We start from the raw sequence: 20,441 nt of genomic DNA, 5'->3' as shown, positions 1-20,441 counted from the left end.
ACTACAACGTTAGTAGTCGACCAATGCAAGTTGAAATATAGGAGCAATAGTCTAAAGAGTCAAGATCAATTGAGGATGAAATATTGCCTCCAAAAAATTGGAATGCAAGAGTGTCTTATAAATCACTTTAAGTGAAACCAAGGAAACATTAGCATGAATAATATAATATCCCCATAATGTTGACTAGGGAGAGGAATGACCGATCCAATGCAACTTTGCATCACCAAGTAATGCATGAAGGAGAATATACATCTAAAGTGACCAAGAGAGCACCTATAACTAAAAAAAGGGTACACAGTAACAAGGCACGCATGCATGAAGCCAGAATCAATGTGATCCATTGTTGTCATGGAGGGGTGCTTACTTGACACAGTTGTGATTAGGAAATAACAAGGGCGCTACACCAACCAACCAATTCCCCCCACCCAAAGATACAAAATTTGTGCAAAATTGTGATTGATACTTTAACTAGGTAAGTTATGGTGATGGTTGAGGGTCACAGTTCAAAATGAAAACAAAAAAGGATATGTCCCAACAATAAATAATAAAAGAATATAAACTACTAATAGATTATAAGGTGCTCATTAAGCTCAACCTTCTTAGCCAACTTGAGGTGGATGATTAAAGTGTTGAAAATAAATTGAATCAATGTAACAAAAAATGATGATGTTCTATAGTTCACTCAAAATCTTCAACAATTTCTCATAAATTCAACATCCAAAGGGCTAATGCAAGCTAGTTTTTAATTGAGCCATTAACATTTTTGCTTTCCATTTTATTTATACTCCTATATAGTTCTTTTGTGCATGGTCATATGAAGGCACAAAATATTTGATATAGGGTTCTCTTTTCCTACCAAATTGCTTGTCCATGTGCTTTCATTGACTTTTCCTTGCATGTACTTTTTTGTATTGCCCCATTGTTATTAGGGCACTCTTTTATACTAGTAGCCCCTTATTCATCCACTTTTCATTTTGTTTCAGCCACATGTTCTTCTTTCTACCTAATTTCTCGTCTACCAATATTTTGGGCCAACAAAACAACTCCATGCTCTCTAGCCTCTTTAGATAACTTAGTATTCCAATCATAATCGATGTCTCCACATATAAGGCACCAACTTCATCTAACACAATCCCCCATAGAGAATTGACAATTTTATTTTGAAATTTATTGATAAGTAGATGAAGCCTCGAAGAGATTAAATTAGAACAAAATAGAGTACACTCGTTGGTGGTTATCAAACACCACTCGCTTGGTTTTAAACAGAAGTTTCATAGATGTAGTAACCAATACCTGAATTCCATATAATGGTTTAATGAAATAAAATTAAGTTTTAAATTTTATTAAAAATATATAAAAATTATTTAATTTTCATTCAATGGAAGGTACCATTTTATAAGTTTTATTATATGAATCTGGACCCAGTAATCAAGAACAATTTATGTAGTACAACAGTTCAACGACGATTTAAGATTTATATTTTTTTTAGGAAGGCCTTCCCAAAGGTGCATCATTACAGTAGACAAACCAATTGTAGGCTATAAACTGTAGTACATTTGTTCACTTTGATCCAGTCTTCGCAATAATTATCATATGCCCAAACTTAGTTTTAGGCCGTCAATTATGTAAGTGGATAGAGTTTTCGAAAGTTCACTTATAATGTTCTCTCACTGGAAGGTATTTCGTGTTTGCCCACAAATTTGCATTTCCAAAACAACCATGATTTGATCAGAGCACAAAATTTGGCAATTTAGGCCATCTGCCTTGGCAGTGTAACTGTACCTCTCCACTACCCACGTTAACTGTGGCAATTTATACATCGCAGTGTTTAGTGGAGTTTATGCCTTACTATATAATGCTGAGACTACTCAGCATTTCTAAACAAGTATTCCCCACTCTCTCGCTTGAATCATGACCATGAACGAACCTGAAATAATAACTGATCATCCTTGCTTTCATAATTGTTACAAGATAATGTCAGGCTGTGATTCTGCTCTCTCCCTCCGCCTAGCCAGAGGGAGTTCCCTGAACATAAAGAGAAGGCTATATAACATTATAGTGGGTATTTTGTAATTGGCGTCAATTTATTGATAAAAATAAGGGTACTAATGCAATAAGAAAGGGTCTCCAAACTAAGAGTTTTGCTATAAATACACTTCCGAATGCTTCATGATACCCTCTTAATGAACATTTGCCAATCAAATTTAATAACATGCTTGTTGATCAAGATTATCCCTGTGCTTTATTAGAGCAAACCAGTTTACAGTCATTTAGAACATAACATTTTGGTTTTTGTTTCATATTGCTTGTGTTTTAATTTATTTTTTTGCCTGGCAGTAATAACTACATAAATTTGCAATGCTATCAAGTCAAAAAACATCACAAAGCTCATAAAACATATTTAGTTATATGCAATTTTCAAAGGCATCTTATAGCCTTGCATTTTTGATAAATAAAGGCAAAATTTTATAAAACTACAAAAGAGAAAAAATTTAAAACTCCCACACTAATATTTTGCATATTAGGAGGGATTGGGAATACAGCTAGATCATAGAAACTTTTTTTCACAGGAATAATGGAGCGATGGTATTTCCCTTGCTCCATTTACATGCCAACCATCATTTCACCTTTGATTTACAAAAGTATAATAATTACACTTCAAAGAAGAAAAATGGATTTGGAATGAACGATGCAGATCATTATGACATTTTTTTGGGACAAAAAATGTACTATTTAATGACTACAATTTGGAAGGGAAGTAAAATATGGTACAAAGTACAAACACAAGGGGGTCTCACGTGATTATAACTTAGATTTTCATGCCTGTCAGTTGCTGCTCCTAAAATCTAGGCTTCTGAAGAACTTTTGTGAATCGAACATCTCCATTCAATACCTCCCCAATAAATCTTTCTGTATCCTCCATGGTTAGAGAGCCCTTGTATAGGGCAAATCTTTCTTTACGAGGTTTGTAGGCAATCAAAACGGCGTCCATGTCCTTGAAGCCAGATTTGTCAAAGGCCCGTAAAAATGTCTTTTGTTTTGCTGCGTCCAGTAGAGAATAGGACACTGCATCTTTTACCTCAAACCGCTGCCCTCTTGTCAGAGTTTTTTGTGAAATCTGGTAATCATTTCAAATACAACTCTAGTTTATTGTTATATGATAGATAAAAGAAGCAAACAAAACATTTCCAACACATAAAAAAATATACATCAGACTTCTGAAGAAGAGTTCATCAGCAAATCAGAGAATTGCAAAGGTTAGGATATCAGACTCATAAATAAGAGCTCATAAGCCTAGAAAATCAGTTCAAAACACATAACATATTGTAATATAGGCAAAATAAAAACAAGCATGCAAAGATGGAGAGATACTTACTGCTGTGAGAAGTTCTTTGGCTTTCTCTCTTCCTTTGGATGACTTAAACACCCCAATCACACAAAGGGGCATATCTGTTCCACATAAAACATTTGATGTTTCCTTTGTAAGTAGAGATATAGGTTCCTTTGCACCTTCGTTTGATTGAGAGCTCTCTTTTGCAGGCCTAACTTTCAAATTTCTCTTTTCTAAATTTTCAATAAGTTTCCCAAGTTCTACGACTTTATGTGGTCCTGACTGTTCAAAGCCACTTCCACTGCTCATAATAGCTACTTCACCATTAGACAGAATACCAATCATAGCTGGGATTGTCTGGACTCCAAATATTTTAGCAATATGATGTGATTGATCAGAAACCTGCAAAAAGAACTTAAAATTATTCATTTTTTCAAAATAAGCCTTGAGAAAGAGCATTAATTAAAAAATTATCAATCTCCCTGCAAAACGAATTTAACATTATCCACCTTTAAAAAATAAAAATTGGGGAAAAGCAATAATTATAAATTTACCGACTCTAAGTTACTCTTACTCTATTCTAGAACATTTTAAATATACCTCTGCATCATAGAAAAGGACTCGATCATGATATAATCCACTAAGAGCTCGCCAAATTGCTGGGGTGTTCTTTCTTGTGGTAAGTAACAAAACCTTTGGTAGCTTGAGTGATGTCCTCACCAAGTCATCAAGATCATCATTACCTATTCTCTTTGAAAACCTTGGCAGTAGATCTATACAGTAGTTTTTCACATCCTTTGCATTCCAATCACCATTATATTCTAGCAAAGAGCCTTTCCCGTTGCTTCTAATTGAGTATACAAATAGTTTTGCTGTTTTCTGGGGAAAAGCACTTTGCTCTTTGCATAATTTTTGTTGACTATGGCAATTGATGGCACCAACCTGTCACACAGTCAAGCAAAAGTTCTGACTCCATTTACTTGGGATATTGATTGATAGTTGAGCTCTATACAAGCAAGGAATTTCTAGAAACAATGTTTCCTTAAGAAAACAATATTTTACCAGTCCCAGTATATACCTTTACTATTCCTTGTAATGGGTTGGAAACCTGATCCAGAATTGCCTCCAACTCTTGGTAGCCTTTTGATGATGGAGTGTAAAACATCAACAACCAAGTCATTCGTTGATCTAAAACTCTCTCTTTAAAATTTTTGGAATCGAGAACTAGAATCTGCTGAGAGTTCTGAGAATAGCTACTTTTTGCTTGTCCCTGTGGACCAGCAAAGCCTCCAAATGGGTTCCAATTTCTTTGGTCAGTCTTTGGAGAGCCAAAAATGTTTGAGAATATGTCTCCCATGAAGTTGGATCCACCAATGTCATATGTGAAAGAATGTCCACCTTCCCTACTAGAACCCCCAAAAGGGAACGGGAAATGCTTGAAACCCTTTTTTCCACTCCCTGATTGAGATCTACCCTGCTGGAAGGTGAAGTGCTGACCATTTTGTCCACCAAAATTGAAGTTGCTAGACCCATATCCAGAATTACCAAATCCGGGGCCTTCAGGCCTTGGATTGCCTTTTTCATCACCAAACATGTCATAGTTCTTCCTTTTCTCCTCATCCGAGAGAGTCTCATATGCTGATAGACACAAATTACAACCGAAAGCCAGCATCATATTCTGTTAAACATTAACAAAAAATAGCATAATATAGTTGTTTCCAAGAAGAAAAAGGACCCACGTGAGCCTGATAAATTCAAGTGAAAACATCATCCAGGTTTGACAAAATTAAAAAAGAAATAAAATCTACAAAAGAAAGGTCCCTTATAAAGACTGGATAAGTTTTGTTGAGTTCGAATTGAAATAAAATTTCAGTGGCTCTCATTACAGTGGAAGTACCAACTTCTAAAACATTCAATAATGTTCCTTAAGAAAACTCCAATAGTGGGAAAGAACATACCATTATTTATCTCAGAAAACTTTGCCTGGGCATTCTTATCCGTATTCTTATCAGGATGATACTTCAAGGAAAGCCTGCAAAATTTTCCCAAAATTAAACAAGTTAAAACTTTAAAAGGACAGAAGTAACAGCACTACTATAATGTTGGTGTTGGAAATAAGTCACACCCGGACCGACGATGGACCAGTCCAAGAGGGGCCAATAGCTCAGTGGTAGAGTACTCCAGCAGCGTATGGAAGGTCCTAGGTTCGAGTCCTAGCTGGTTCATGTCTCAACATGGTATCAGAGCCAGGTTCAGGCTAGGAGCCCCAAGCACATGAGAGGTGTGGCTTAAGGGGGGGTGTTGGTGTTGGAAATAAGCCACACCTGGACCGACGATGGACTGGTCCAAGAGGGGCCAGTAGCTCAGTGGTAGAGCACTCCAGCAGCGTATGGAAGGTCCTAGGTTCGAGTCCTAGCTGGTCCATGTCTCAACATATAACATGTAAAGGAAGCGGGGGCCAAATAAAACAAGGCTCACATGTTTCTATGAGAAACACAATTGTCCAAACAGAGTTGTTTATGCATAAAATGGACCATTAAAATTGCCCTGACAAAGCATGACTAACAGTCAACAAAATTTTTAACCATAATATAATTAAAACATATTTTCTATATTAAGAAAAGGGTCTTCAAACATACTTGTGGAATGCTTTCTGAATTTCACGCTGGCTAGCATTCTTGTCCACTCCAAGTATCTGGAAGAAAAACAATGAAGATTGAGCACAAGGAAAACAGGGTAATACATGTATTAAGGAGATTATAACTAGAAAGACAATCTAGCATGTTACAATGTTTCCCTTCGAGATGATGCAACCAGTCAACTGTACTGAACAGGAACATTTGGGTAGATTTTTATTATCAGTTGATTAGTTGAGTATTCTTTAGTCAAATCCAATTGGTTGATGAATGAGATTAATCTAGTGTTCACCTACTGCTCTAGCTATCACGTCTGAAAAACTAATTCCAGTTCTACATTAATACATCCTCTCTTATTTGCGTTATGTAAGGAATGCAATAACCTTACACAGATACCATTTGTGAAAAAGGATGAATTCCAGAGTACCCTATGAACCAAAAGCTTCACCCATCCTGAAACAAACAGTAATTGCACATCTCTAGCTTGTGGATTCAGCAACCTTTATTTTGATACCTTAGGTGGCAAGCAGTCTTGACGAGTATGCACAGGTGATAATACTGGCCTGTTGCCAGTAGTAGGGGAGAGGCGATTCCTTCTACCGTTAGGTATAATCAATCTCCAGGTCATCAGAAGCACCTACCCGCAACCATTGCAAATTACTTGGTGATGAATTTCTCCAAACCTGAGCTCAAATTTGGGTGTCCTAATAAGCATTTGATCCCTGGACTCAGCGACTTGAAACCCTAAAGAAAAGGCACTTCCTTAATAGATTTCTCAACTAATCATGTGTCACAGCCCTTCTTGTAGATTTCCTTATACATTAAAGTTCCTGATCCCCTATCTTCTCTCTCTGCCCGTAAAAGCCCAGACAACGTACTTGAATACAAACCCTGGTGCCAATGCAAATCAAATCAGGTAAGGTAGTTATTCATGTGAGGTAAGACTACTGGACTTTTACAGTTGCCAAGGTAGGCAGTAATTCCTCTGGCAATTAAGCGAGTTGCCAGACTCACCCAGCCTCACAGGTGAAACTCTTGGGCTTTTACCGTTTGCACGATTTTTCAGCTCAAACTTGGGTGACCTAATAAGCATTTGATCCCTGGGACTCAGCGACTTGAAACCCTAAAGAAAAGACACTTCCTTAATAGACTTCTCAACTAATCATGTGTCACAGCCCTTCTTATAGATTTCCTTGTACATTAATGTCCCTGATCCCCTATCTTCTCTATCTGCCCGTAAAAGCCCAGACGACATACTTGAATACCAACCCTGGTGCCAATGCAAATCAAATCAATTAAGGCAGTTATTTCTTGTGAGGTAAGACTACTGGACTTTTACAGTTGCCAAGGTAGATAGTAATTTCTCTTGCAATTAAGCGAGTGGCCAGACTCACCCAGCCTCACAGGTGAGACTATTGGGCTTTTACCATTTGCAGGATTTTTCCGTGCCTCCTGCCAAACTTTAGCATGCTCGATAACTTTCATACATCCAAACTTTGAATTCGTGTTCCTTTGTAAGCTTGGTATAGCTTCTGAACGATGAACCTCACAATTTCAAACTAAACCAAACAATAACACAGCAATAGTTTCTTTCACCATAACCCAAAAGGGGACATCCACCTAAAAGAGAATATCTTAGTAAACCTAAGGTCCAATTAACCTTTTTCCTGATAGTCATGCAAACCCATTACTGAATCGAATTAAGAGGCGATCTTAACAATTCAATAATTATCGCCACTAATTCGACAAATCATGGGAAATAAACAAATAGTAACCCCCAATTTAGTCACTCTAAGCAACTCAACGTGCAAAAAAACACAATCACGCTCCTCCACAAATAAATATTTTTCAGCATGGAAATCAAATTCTGAACTAGAACCAATCAGGGTTGAAAAAGTATTAATGATTTCTTAACCAGGTAACTTAAGGATCTAAAATAAGATTGCTGATTAGAAACAATCATTATAAAAAAAATCTCGTGGGGACTGAAATGCATACCTTGTACAGGTCCTTAGCTTCTGCCAATGAGGAAGTGATGACAAGAAAAATTAAAAAGCCGAGAATTGCACAAAACCGCCTCATTCCGCCCAGAATTCCACGACCCAAAGCGCTATAATTTATTCAAATCTTAAGAAACCTCCCGACGAGTTAACGCAAATATGCAGAATGTAAATTAATCTGTAAATTGATTAATGCTCTTTCTAAGGCAAGAATGGAAATACTTGCTCCGATGAAGAAGAGATCAGCCCGAGAATGACAAAGAAGAATCTAGACATTTCTGTGCAGCAATTATAAAAGTTTTTCTGCACACGTGGCGCCGAGGCAAACATCCAACAAACTCGACCAATGAGATTTTAGAATATAATTCCCTTTCTTTTGTGGCACAACGATGTTAAAATGTGGTTTTGTGAGTGATTTTTTTGTTTTTATAGATTATGAGCGACTTTTTGTAATTTTGTAATTGTAAGCATCACCATGATGAGTGAGTAAAATATTCACATCAAGTTTTCATAAGAGATAATAATCAATTTTTTTCAGGATTAGATTGTATGTGAATTTTATTTTTAGATTAGATTGTGTGCGAATTTTTGTTTTCGGATTAGATTGTGTGTGAATTTTAAAAATTCACATGCAATCTAATCTAAAAACTGTTGATTATTATCTCATGGATCGTGAAAACTTGATGTCAATATTTTATATTTCATAAATAATTATTCCCAACAATTCACACACAGTCTAATCTGGAAACAGTTGATTATATAAAATATTGGTAAAATGAAAATTTTGTAAAATATAATTTTTATTTGTCAATGATTTATTTTAAAAATTGCATCAAAGCATGTATTTGAATTTCCAAAAAAAATTGAATGAAAATAATGTTCAAAAAATTTAAAAAATCTTAAGAAAAATTATTAAATAAATTTGTTTTATTACTACTTTGTGTTTTGTAGAGTTTTTATTATCCTATTAGTTAATGAAGATAGCTCCTAAGAACATGAGTAGTTTCGTTTGGAAAGTCCACAAGGAGGTTTCTCTTAAAATAGTGATGCTATTGAATTTGTACATTACTAATATGAGACATATATTCTCATTTCTTGTTACGTGGGTTATATCCCTTTATAACAATATATGCTCTCCTAAATCAATATTCATGGGAGCCCCATGATATTGAGTTGTAGGGATTAGGAATTTGTCTGAGGGTTTTTCCCTATTCATTTTTAAAGACCTGCAACAAATTAACATTGTTGTGTAATCAGTCTAGCTATTAGTCCATGTGAAACATCTTGCTAGTTCTTTCTAAATGCATCCAAGACTTTAAAGTTTTGGAACAAGTGTCTCTCAAATTTCTTGTGTAGGTTGAGTTTTCTAGGCTCCCTACCCCTATGTGGGCCTTTTAAGAGAAAATTATGCAACCATTGCGCCATTTTATTTGTCCTAAGTTAGAAAATCTTTTCAATGCACAACGTCATAAATGGGTTTTTGTTGAGGTGGATCTCACTTTTGACTTTAAGAAATCCATTTAAGATTCAAATGAGTGCCTTGCATTTTGCAAAGATCACCTACATCAATTTACTTAACACTTATTTATGTTGCCAAGCCCCATACCATGTAAAATCAAGGACTACCCAAGTATGCCTAAGTCAACCACTCAACTAACAATTGAGTCATCTTTGCTACCATATCAATAAGCTAGATGGTCAAATATGGGTGGTGAAATGTCATGTCACTTTTCTCAAATTTGGGAGAAATATTGTTTCCTCAAGGATTCGTTGGAGTTCAACGTTCTAGACTACCACTTAACTCATGTGAGGGAGATGTCCAAGATCAAATATGTTACTCAACACTTGTTGAAGAGCTATCAAAAGTTAGGGATCAAGCATGTTGTGCAAATCATGTCGAAAATAAGTTGTGTCAAAGATTGGAGATACCCCTAATCCATGTCACGAATCCATCAAAGGTCAAGGGTTGGGGTTGTGGGTCAATGAATGCCAAGTCAAAAGGGAAGAGAAAGTTTGAGTCTCTAACAAGAAAACCATTAAAGACATATAAGATTGACCTATAACATGACATATAGGATTCAAATTTGGGCTTTGGCATCATTTTAGGTCTAGGTCAACTAGTCTAGTCTTTTATGCAAGGAGCAGACAAAACTAGGAAAGTATTATAATTTTGAGCATCCATGTTATGTTATCTTATCTATCGGACTCCTTGTGTTCAATTCTTTTTGTGGACAAAAACTCATAGAAGACTACGTTCAATGGATAAAACCTAGTTGGTTGTTGGAATTAGATGAAAAAAATGCTTTGGTTCTTAGAGGACATTCTCACTCAAGAAGTGCACTAGAGCTTTAAGGATTTTCAAAAGAGTTCAATGAGTCGATGTGAACATTATTTGTTATTGTTGTATGTTGTTGTGTAATGACTATCATAATAGCCCCTTGTTGTAGAGGTTAGATTATAATCAATAATGTTATTGTTAGAGGTTAGATTATAATCTGGATCATAATCATTTGTGCAAGTTTAAGTGTGTTATTCAATGTGAATGATTCTATTGTTGGATATAATTAGTGAAGAGTGGCTCATACTATTCAATTAATGTTGTTATTTATATTCAAGTTTTTTATTTTGTTAAAATTCTAAAAAGAGACATTACATTGGTATCAGAGAACCTTTCATGCTAGCTATGAGTGTGTGGCAATGCAAGTTCATGCAGATAAGTCATAGGAAAATCAACTACTTGCAAAGGGAGAAGAGAGAAAGAAGCTATGGATTTAATGGCTTTTAGAGCCAAATTTTTAAAATGAGAGGAGCTAGATGATATTAATAAATAATTGGTGAGATATCATGTTGAATCTATGGACCTAAGTCTAGCTATTTGTCGAGACATGACTTTTATTGAGTATTTTGAGATTTAAAGAAATGGACATGGGAGAAGAAGATATGAAGATCAACCCTACAAAGAGGATTTTGGAATGGAATGATGGGATATAGATGACAAGAGGATGAATCCAAATAAAAGAAGCCTTTATGACTACATTAGAAGAGGGAGAAAAGAATAGGAAGATTCAAAATTTGGTAGGGAGGAGATCAAGAAGCAAGAGCCAAAAGAATCATTCTTAAAAGAGGGAGACCCAAGATGGTGTGACCTAAAATAGTAAAGAACACACCAAAGCCAAAATCACAAAAGGTCAACAAAAAAGTTGTGATGGTGGAGCAAGAAGAAATATTAGAGTCATGAGATAATGAACAAGATAACGCCTCAATGATTGAAGACAATGTGCTCAAAGATCAACACAACATAATCCCTAGTGAAGAGCCAACATTATATATTGAATATGTGTAAATAATTGCAAATGATGTCCAAGAAAAATCCTCCCCAATTTTTAGGTATGGAAGTAATTGCATTATGTAATGATGATTTGCAATGTATGGCAATGATTGGGCCCTATGATGTGTTAGTGTGAAAAAAGGTATTATCAAACTAGTTATCTTTTAGTCTACTTAATAGAGTCTTGTTCACACTACACTTAAGCCCACTTAGAGGTTATCTATACTGCTCACCTTATGACATAGACTCACCAATTGTCCCAACACTTGTTCATGGAGTCCTACATTTGTTTCATAATTAGAGAGATGGTTAGGGTTTGACTCATACCCTCTCATATCTTCTTGCTTGTCTTTATAAACAAGGCTCATTTCTACATTTTACAACTCATCAACACATGCTTATGACATTTTCTCATTTTGTGAATTGTTTATTTGTGCAGAATTTTGATTTTGCAAGTAAAGCTTGGCTGCTCCAACATGGTATCAAAGAAAGCTTGCAGCTCATTTTCCTTTCTCATTTGAATTCTTGAGGTCATGGGAATAAAGTTACAAACGATGCATGCTAGAGAAAAAACAAATGCCATGATTGCACTTAGAATGGCCAAGAGATTCTTTTTGACATATGGCACTTGGGTATTATAAGATGATTGTTTTTTAGCTTTTTGGAGACTATTCCATGGAGGGCCATATGAAAATTTGTACAAAATATTTTAATATATATGGTTGTACTATCAGTATACCATTCTACATCATTTTATGTGCCTTGATTTCTATGCACTCATGTCATTTCATATGTTGTTTTGAGCTCCATGCAACAAAAAATTTAATATTTTTTTGTTGTTTTCAAGGTACAACACTAAGTAGTGATGACATTAATAGAAACCTATGTCGTACCTTGTTGACGTCAGCAGTGCACAATCAAAACTATCAATACGTAGGATGAGTGTTTTTTTGGAAAAAAAAGGGGCGAGGGGTTTCAAACTTTCCATGTGGTTTTTTGGTGACCAAAAATTGGTTTTGGAATGTTTCGGTCATGAGGAATATTTTGGGATATTCCATTTGTTACTCCTGAGTTTTACCACTTAACCGTTAGCCAATTAGAATTTTTTGTTCAACTTTAAGAGCTTCATTCTTGAGAATTTGGAAGTCTTTTTGAGTGAATTTTTATTTTCTTCTACATAATTTTTCATCCTCTATCTAATGGTTGTAGACACCTTAATTTGGTTGATTAATTTAATCAAATTTAAATCATTTTCTTCTAATTAATTAATTCCCCAACCCGTTTCCTCCTAATTAATTAACCTAGTTAATTAATCCCCCTTTTGCCATCCCATTTGATTAATTACCTTTAATTAATTAAACATCCCTTTTCCCAAAACCCCCATGGATTTAGACTCAAATCCTATTTGAGAACATGGCTCCTACATTTTAACCACTTTCTTCCAAGCCTCCCCCCAATCCTATCCTAACCAACCCTATCACATCCTAGTCATCCTATCCTAACCAACCGTATCCTATCCCTTCTAACCTCCCACACGTGTGCACATTCTAACCATTTTTCCCCATTTTGAGGAAAATATCCTATTTTGGGTGGTCTTGCCCAAAATAGACAGGACACGTGTCGCTCCCTCCATTTTTGGGTGGCTTTGCCCAAAATGGACATGTGGACACATGTCATGTCATCCCTCTCTCTCCTAGTTGAGACACTTGTCCCTTTTTGGAGAACAAGTGTCTTCTCTTCACCTCACCTTCCCTTCCTCGTCTCTCCTATTTAATCCTCCTCATTTTAGACCAAATCATCCACCTTTTTTAATCATACTGATGTAATGCCCAATTTCATCCACACTTCATACCATCAAATCCACATATCCTAAATCCAATCAACATATCAATATCATGGAGCAATATCGAACATCTGAAGACGTCATCAAGCATACATAAAAATCGAGGAACTATCAAATCTAAGCGGGATTTTGGTTTGCATTTGCTATTTTATTTGAATTTTGTTTTCATTTTATCATTTTAATCTTGAGGTGTATGATGTCTTGTGCTTGTTTGGTTAATTAGCTTTCTTTTTAGCCCTTTAGTTTATCATGCGCATTTTTCATCACACATTTTCTGGCATGCCTGGTGGGACCCACTTCACAGGTCATTTTAACGTTTTTTGTTGTTTTAGTGTGTTTTTGACAAATTTTAAGCACTTGCAGGCAAAAAAGTGGAATTATACTTAGATTTCTGGCACGACAAAAGTCTATTTTCTCAATCCTGAGATTTCACGAACCAACGAGAACACACTCTGAAACAGCGAGAACGCAAGCTGAAACCGCGGGAATGCCACCTAAACCAGCGGGTTCACATTCCCACAATCACACGAAAGGTATAAAATCTCCTTTTTAAGTTTCAAGATTTTTGTAAATGATTTTGGCATTTTTTTGCACAGTCGCGGGAATGCACGAAGTAGCGGGAACGCACGAAACAGGGGGAACGCACCCTGAAACCGCAAGAACGAGCCCTAAAACTGTGGGAACGCAACATAAACTAGTGGGTTCGCGTTTTAGCTATTTTCGTAATGATGCTCTGCAAAAAGGATTAGAAAATATGTTTGATGGCAACACACACAAGAGCACAAGAAACAAACGTTAGTGTTAGCAACAAAAGATTATCCTAAATAGGCATATCAAGAGAGATATTAAGCATGAAATAGAAAGCATACAAACATAGAATAGATAAACTATACTCCTCCAAATGCTAATCAAGATGCTCATAGTTGCTCCTCCCTTGTTCCTCTCCTCTCCAAGTTCCACATGAGTGTAGCTCTCAGCTTTTAGCACTAGCCATGGATGTCATATGGAGATTCAAGATGGTTGAATATGATAAGCAAATGCTATGCAAGTGTAGATAGTGATGCTATGAAAAAGCTCTATGTTAATACCAGTATAACAAGCAATACTCTAGTGCTTCCTTCTTTGCTTGAGGAGAAGGGTTCTATTTATAGAAGAAATGGGGAAATGAAGGGTTAAGATTGAGCAATCTTAACAAGGGTTAGGATTGAAAGATATTAATCCATGTGAGACTTTCAACCCAATCCCATGTTGACAAGTGTCACCATGAGGAGGGTTGAGAGGAGAGATAAGGAGTATTGAATGCTTGAGGGGACATGATAGTTACCCTAGGGGGTTGGGTTAGGGTTAGGTTAATGGATATTCCTTTTATCCAAGGGATAAATGAATGTGCAAGGGTTAAATGGTTACCTTAGTCAAAGAAATAAATGCTTTGAAGAGACCCATGAGTCAAAAGGATGGTTAAGTTAGAGGAAAGTCTCTAACCAAAGGTAAAAGGTGAGTTAACCATAAATGGTTGTGTAAGAGCCTTTAATGGTTTGGAAGACTCTAGAGGTTAACCATTTGAAGACTTAAAGCCTTCAATGTCTTTCAAAGACTTTGAGGGCTTTGAAAAGTGACTCAAAGTTGCTTAGGAATGTGACAATATTTAGGGGATGGATTAGGCTAATTAGGAAAGGGTTAGAAGAATCTAGAAGGGGGTTAGGATTGCAAGTGGATTTTGTAGGAGAATGCAAGTGGGAGGAATTTTGGGATTTTCAATTGAAATAAAATCATTTATTTCAATTAAATGGTGTAATTTGTATTTGGATAGATATTTAAATAAATATTTATTTATTTAAATATGAATGTGAATTTTGGATTTAAATAAATCTTAATTTATTTATATGAGAAAAAGGAAGATAAAGCATTAAATGCTTGAAGACTTTAAGGGAAACCTTTAAAGGCTTAAGAAGACTCTAGAAGGAAGCCATTAAGTTTGAAGACTTTAAGGGAAACCATTAAAGGTTTGAGGAGACTCTAGAAGGAAGCCATTAAGTTTGAAGACTTTAAGGGAAGCCATTAAAGGTTTCAAGTGGGTGAGGATGAATAGGATTTTAAATAAATTATTTACTTATTTAAAATAGTTGTGCAACTTGCATTTGTAGGAAAATGCAAGTGGGTGGAGCATAAAGGGTATTTAAATAAATGTAAATGTTAATTTATTTAAATGTGAGAGATGGAATTTTGCGGGATTTAAATGTGAGAGAAGATTTAATTAAACAAATATGATTTATTTATTTAATTAATGGTCTGAATTTGGTTAAGTGAATTAAATCAAATAAATTGAATAATTTATTTAATTAACAGGAGAAGAGGGTTAAGATGAATTAATTAAATATTAATTTAATTAATTATTGATTGATGGTTAAATAATCAAATAAATACTAAATATTCATTTAATTAAGTGGACAGATGTATGTGACTACATTTGCCCCTCTTTGAGATGGTGCAGTTTTATCGCATCGTTTCAAAAAAAGAAAAATAGGTGTTAAGAAATATGCCCCATAAATGTTAATTTAGTGGGTGGTATGCCCCCTCGAGAGATGGGCCAATTTTTTTTGAAAAATCGGGCGATCTCTCGAAAAAGAGAAAGAAGTGGAGGGGAGGTAGAATAAAAGAAATTAGCAATAACGGTGAAAGAATGGAAGAAAATAGAGTGAATACGGAGAAATGGCAAGCCAGTGAGTACCCGTAGGTTATGCAGGAGATATGGTGCAAATGTGGTGTTGCGATTTTTATTGATGCTATATAATTGATCAAAATGGTTGGACAATCTGGTGCAATTGATTTAATTGCCCCAGTCAAGTCAAAGCATGACAATTGATGTCAGTTGTTCGCTTGGACAGGATAAAGTCTGAGTAAGTGAATCAAAGTGACCTGATGGTGACTTAGACAATTAATGTAATTGCTTGATGAAGTCAAGGTATTTGAAGCAAAATACTCGTTGAGACTTAGACAATTGATGTAATTGTCTGTTATGATTGTGTTTGATTGGTTGATCAATTGATAGTGTGTGCGTGTGATGGATGGTTGTGGTGAATCATAGCAGCCCCGTTGAGACTAGGTCATTATGATAAATGCATGTTGTAGTCTAGGTTTGCCATAATCGATTACCTGTTGAAACCCGAAAATACTTGATCAGAGTATCTGTTGATAGTCTAGGTGTGTGTGAGTCGATGTGCCTGTGTAGACAAAGTAATTGGCTTGATTGGGTTGATGGGAGATGATGTAAGGTATGTGATTCTGATTACCAACATGGGGAGGGTGAGGGGGGGTTCGATGTTAGATAGAAGAAATTAAGGACATATGACACATTCCTATGGAAGAAGAGGAAAATAGAGTATCCATTGTCGTTACTATGTATGAATGATATGTAGCTATTTATGAATGTATGGATGGATGGAATGCAACGAAATGCAATATATACAGATGAGATGGAATGATGATCCATAGTGCTTTATTTTTCATCATTGAGCATGGTAGTATCAATCTTGGATGAGGCAGTAGGAACCAAGGATGGAGCATTGTACCTGCAAGCAAGCAGCATAAATAAAGAATAAAGAATATGGACCCTCCATAATGGTTCATGCTCATATGGTCGAGGTATATGCTGTAGTCAGCAAGCCATAGTGATCCATGATTGTATTTTGCATAAGATCACGTAGCTTAGTGAACTTCCCACATAGACACCATTAGTACATGCCCCAGTACTTCATCAGAATAATTTGCAGAAGACATACAAACAATGTCGCAGGAACCATCTCGGCTACTCTTAATCACTTGCGGATATCCCAGAGTAGCGTAGGAACCTAATATATATATAAATGAATGAATAACCTACAAATCAATCAAGTATTTTGATAGCTTAAACAGAATTTTCTTGTCAAAGAAAATGTCATCTTGTCTTTGTTTTGGTAAGGAAGGATGCATCCTTGTGAAGACAGTTTTTGCGTCGATGTTGATTGTTTGGTTGATCGGATAAGTGGTCGTCGTTGGAGTATTTCATAATGTTTGTTTGGTATCTACTTTGAAAAAAGTATGTACAGGGCGTTGCCGTGTTTTTTGTTGAGAAAAATGGTGTCTCAACCTTGCATTTATGCGAGGTTACTATTTATAGTAAGTTTTCATTTGAGCACAAAATGGTGTGAAACTCTCCCTAAAGCTTCTGGTTGGTTAGATAAGCATTCCGGTAAAGTTGCGTCGCAAGGTCACAGCTAGTTTTGAAGATATTAATGTTTTCGTCTTGGAGGGGTGCAATAAAATATTTAAACTTAATTTTGGGGACTTTAGAGGCTCTGAAACGCCCTGAAAAGTGGCCGTAACTGGTGAAGCGGGTTACGAGGTGATAGAGCACTTCGCGAGCTTTCCGGCGCTTCAAACGGTTCGTCAATCGGACACCCGATTCTCAAGTTATGGCCTCCGGAAGTTTGTACTCCTGAAATAGGAAAAATAATTTGTATCGGATACATAAATGAGCTGTAAAAGGGAGCGACACGTGTTGATGTGTGCTTTAACATGTCATAGGGCATCTAGAAGGGAGATAAGGTCGGCTACACCTTATTGGGTGGTTTTAGCCCATGGTTTTATAATACCGTTTGACGGTTTCTTGTATTGTATCTCCTATTTATGAGATGTGTGAGATATAGGTTGTGTGTAAGAGTCTTATGGCTATTGAGTTGCCTCTGAATCTCTGATTAATGGTACTCCTGTGAAGAGCTTGCTCTGCAAGTATGTTGTAATCTGTTTTTGATTGCTGAATAAAATATTGAGCTGCTTTTGGAGTGTGGGGTTTTTCTCCCGAAAGGGTTTTCCCCACGTAAATCATTGTGTTGTGGTATGATTGCTATTATATCTATTTCTATTTTCTGTAACTGTTGTAATGATCTGAAAAAATTTTGCATTACCCTCCTCTCAAGGTTAGTGTAGGAAGTTATTTCCGCTACTTAACTTCCTTACAAGTGGTATCAAAGTCTGATCACCTTTGGTTTCAATTGTGGGCAGTTGGGTTTTTTGAACTAATCCAGATTTGAGTGGGAGCTTGTGCAGAAGACACTTTTTGATCTTGTTGCAGGAATATTCAGATGGCGAGTTCGTCAGGGAGAATAGAGGTGGAGAAATTTAATGGAAGTAATTTTGAGATGTGGAAGCTGAAGATGGAAGATCTGCTAATAGATCGAGATCTTTGGGATGTTGTTGATGCGAATGTCCAAAGGCCCTCAGATCCTACTGCGGCAGCTCAGTATGATGTTATGGACCGGAAAGCCAAGGGTCTAATCAGACTGTGCCTGGCAGACTCTATTCTAATCAATATCCATGAAGAAAACTCTGCAAAGAAGCTATGGACTAAGCTTGGTGAGATGTATCAAGTGAAATCTTTATTAAATCAAATTTTCTTAAGAAAGAAATTGTATTCCTTGAAGATGGAAGAGGGCGGACGAATTGCAGACCACCTGGAAGCATTCAATATGTTGGTGTCTCAATTAGTATCCATCGATGTTAAGATGGACGAGGAGGAGAAATGTCAGATCTTGCTTTGCTCTTTGCCTGATTCGTGGGATTCTCTTGTTATGGCTATCAGTAGTACTTCTGTTGTTTTGAAATCTAAAGACGTGGTGGGTGCCCTACTCAGTGAAGAGATGCGAAGGAAGGTATCCATCAGTTCAAAGGAAGCCCTAACCGTTCGTGGAAGACCTAGGGAGAAAGGCAAGAAGAATGAGAAGCGCGACAAGTCCAAATCCAAAGGGAGATCGAAGTCTCCTGGAAAGTCCAAAGTCATTTGCTAGAATTGCGGTAAAGCGGGTCACATCCGTAAGGACTGCAAAGAAGAAAAGAAGAAGAGGAAAAAGAAAAAGTTCGATTCTGATTCTGAGTCCGACAAGAAAGATGGCGATGCATTTATTGCAGCTTTGGCGACTCATGCAGGTAATGATGCCTGGCTAATTGACTCAGGTGAATCTTTTCATATGACTTCCAATAGAAATTGGTTTTCTGAATATGAAGAATTTAATGGAGGTAAGGTGTACTTGGGTGATGATTCACCTCTAGACATTGTTGGTCGAGGTAAAGTTAGAATCAGGTTTTCTGATGGTAGAATAAAAGGGATTAATGGTGTGCTGCATATCCCTGGATTAAAACGAAACCTGTTATCTGTGAGCAAACTGATAGATGCGGGTGTGCAGGTAGTCTTTTCTGAAACAGGATGTAAGATGATTAAGGGTGCTATGGTAGTTGCTAGAGTTGTCAGGTTTGGCACTTTGTATAAGCTTGAAGCATACACTGTTGAGTGTAATAGCACTTCTATAAAAAGTAAATCTACGGATACTTCATTGGAAGATTTGAAGGTTTCACCTTTAGCAGATGGAAATGGTTTTTGGGTACCTAAGGGTGCTCTTTCGTCTGAAGCAAAGTTACCTGCAGAGAAGACTATGTTATGGCACCAGAGACTTGGCCACATTGGAGAAAAGGGTCTAAGGACCTTGAAAAATAAAAATCTTGTTGAAGGTTTGAATGATTGTAATCTTGACTTTGATTTCTGTGAGCATTGCATTTATAGAAAACAAAACCGTGTTCAGTTTTACTCGAGTTCTCATAAAACTTGTGGTGTTTTGGATCTTATTCATTCTGATATGTTTGGTCCAGTAGATGTCTCTTCGATTGGAAAATCCACATATTATGTTTCATTTATTGATGATTTTAGTAGAAGGACATGGGTATATTTTCTAAAGAGTAAATCTGAAGTTTTTAGTCGTTTTAAAGAATTTAAAGCAATGGTTGAGTTGCAAACTGGAAAGAAAATAAAATGTTTGAGAACTGATAATGGCGGTGAGTTTTGCTCTAATGATTTTGATAGATTCTGTAAAGACTGTGGAATTAACAGGCATAAGACAACTCCGTATTCTCCACAGCAGAATGGAGTTGCAGAAAGAATGAACAGGACACTGATGGAGAAGGCTAGGAGTATGTTGAGTGGTGCTGGTCTCGAACAAAAGTTTTGGGCTGAAGTTGTTGCCACTGCTTGCTACCTGATTAACAGGTCTCCTATATCAGCTCTTGTTGATAAAACGCCTATGGAATCATGGTCAGGTCACAAGCCTTCATTGAGACATCTTAGAGTTTTTGGTTGCGAGGCATATGCACATGTGCCAAAGGAGAAGAGAACAAAGTTGGAGAACAAGGCTATGAAATGTATCTTCATCGGGTATAGTTATGGTGTGAAAGGATACAAGCTTTGGGACCCTGTTGCACAAAAGGTAATTTACAGTAG

General features: G+C 36.4%; 1 protein-coding gene across 2 annotated transcripts; it reads right to left on the bottom strand.

Moving 5' to 3' along the window:
- Nucleotides 1-2,388: 2,388 nt before the first annotated feature.
- On the bottom strand, nucleotides 2,389-8,253 carry LOC131028966 (dnaJ protein ERDJ3A). 2 transcript variants are annotated; one of them, XM_057959350.2, is made up of 7 exons: nucleotides 7,966-8,253; nucleotides 5,971-6,026; nucleotides 5,290-5,363; nucleotides 4,410-4,969; nucleotides 3,932-4,273; nucleotides 3,377-3,733; nucleotides 2,389-3,118 (listed from the first exon to the last, which is right to left on the bottom strand). In XM_057959350.2, exons 1-7 carry the CDS (start codon nucleotides 8,047-8,049, stop codon nucleotides 2,840-2,842), a joined length of 1,752 nt encoding a protein of 583 aa, XP_057815333.2. In that variant the 5' UTR covers nucleotides 8,050-8,253; the 3' UTR covers nucleotides 2,389-2,839. The 2 variants fall into 2 exon arrangements, with proteins under 2 accessions (XP_057815333.2, XP_057815332.2); XM_057959349.2 differs by lacking the exon at nucleotides 7,966-8,253 and adding an exon at nucleotides 6,482-7,576.
- Between the last annotated feature and the right edge of the window lie 12,188 nt (nucleotides 8,254-20,441).

The sequence above is a fragment of the Cryptomeria japonica genome, chromosome 7 (assembly GCF_030272615.1).
Source record: "Cryptomeria japonica chromosome 7, Sugi_1.0, whole genome shotgun sequence".
In the NCBI taxonomy this organism is placed as follows: domain Eukaryota; kingdom Viridiplantae; phylum Streptophyta; class Pinopsida; order Cupressales; family Cupressaceae; genus Cryptomeria; species Cryptomeria japonica.
The sequence above is the reverse complement of the archived record's forward strand: the minus strand, read 5'-3'. Positions and strand labels throughout refer to the sequence as shown.

Excerpts from the sequence above, each read along its gene's own strand:
- LOC131028966 (XM_057959349.2), bottom strand. The coding sequence starts at position 6,595 with ATGACCTGGAGATTGATTATACCTAACGGTAGAAGGAATCGCCTCTCC. Across the intron at positions 3,734-3,931 it reads TCCTTTTCTATGATGCAGAG|GTTTCTGATCAATCACATCA; the intron begins GTATATTTAAAA and ends TTCTTTTTGCAG. Across the intron at positions 3,119-3,376 it reads CCAAAGAACTTCTCACAGCA|ATTTCACAAAAAACTCTGAC; the intron begins GTAAGTATCTCT and ends AATGATTACCAG.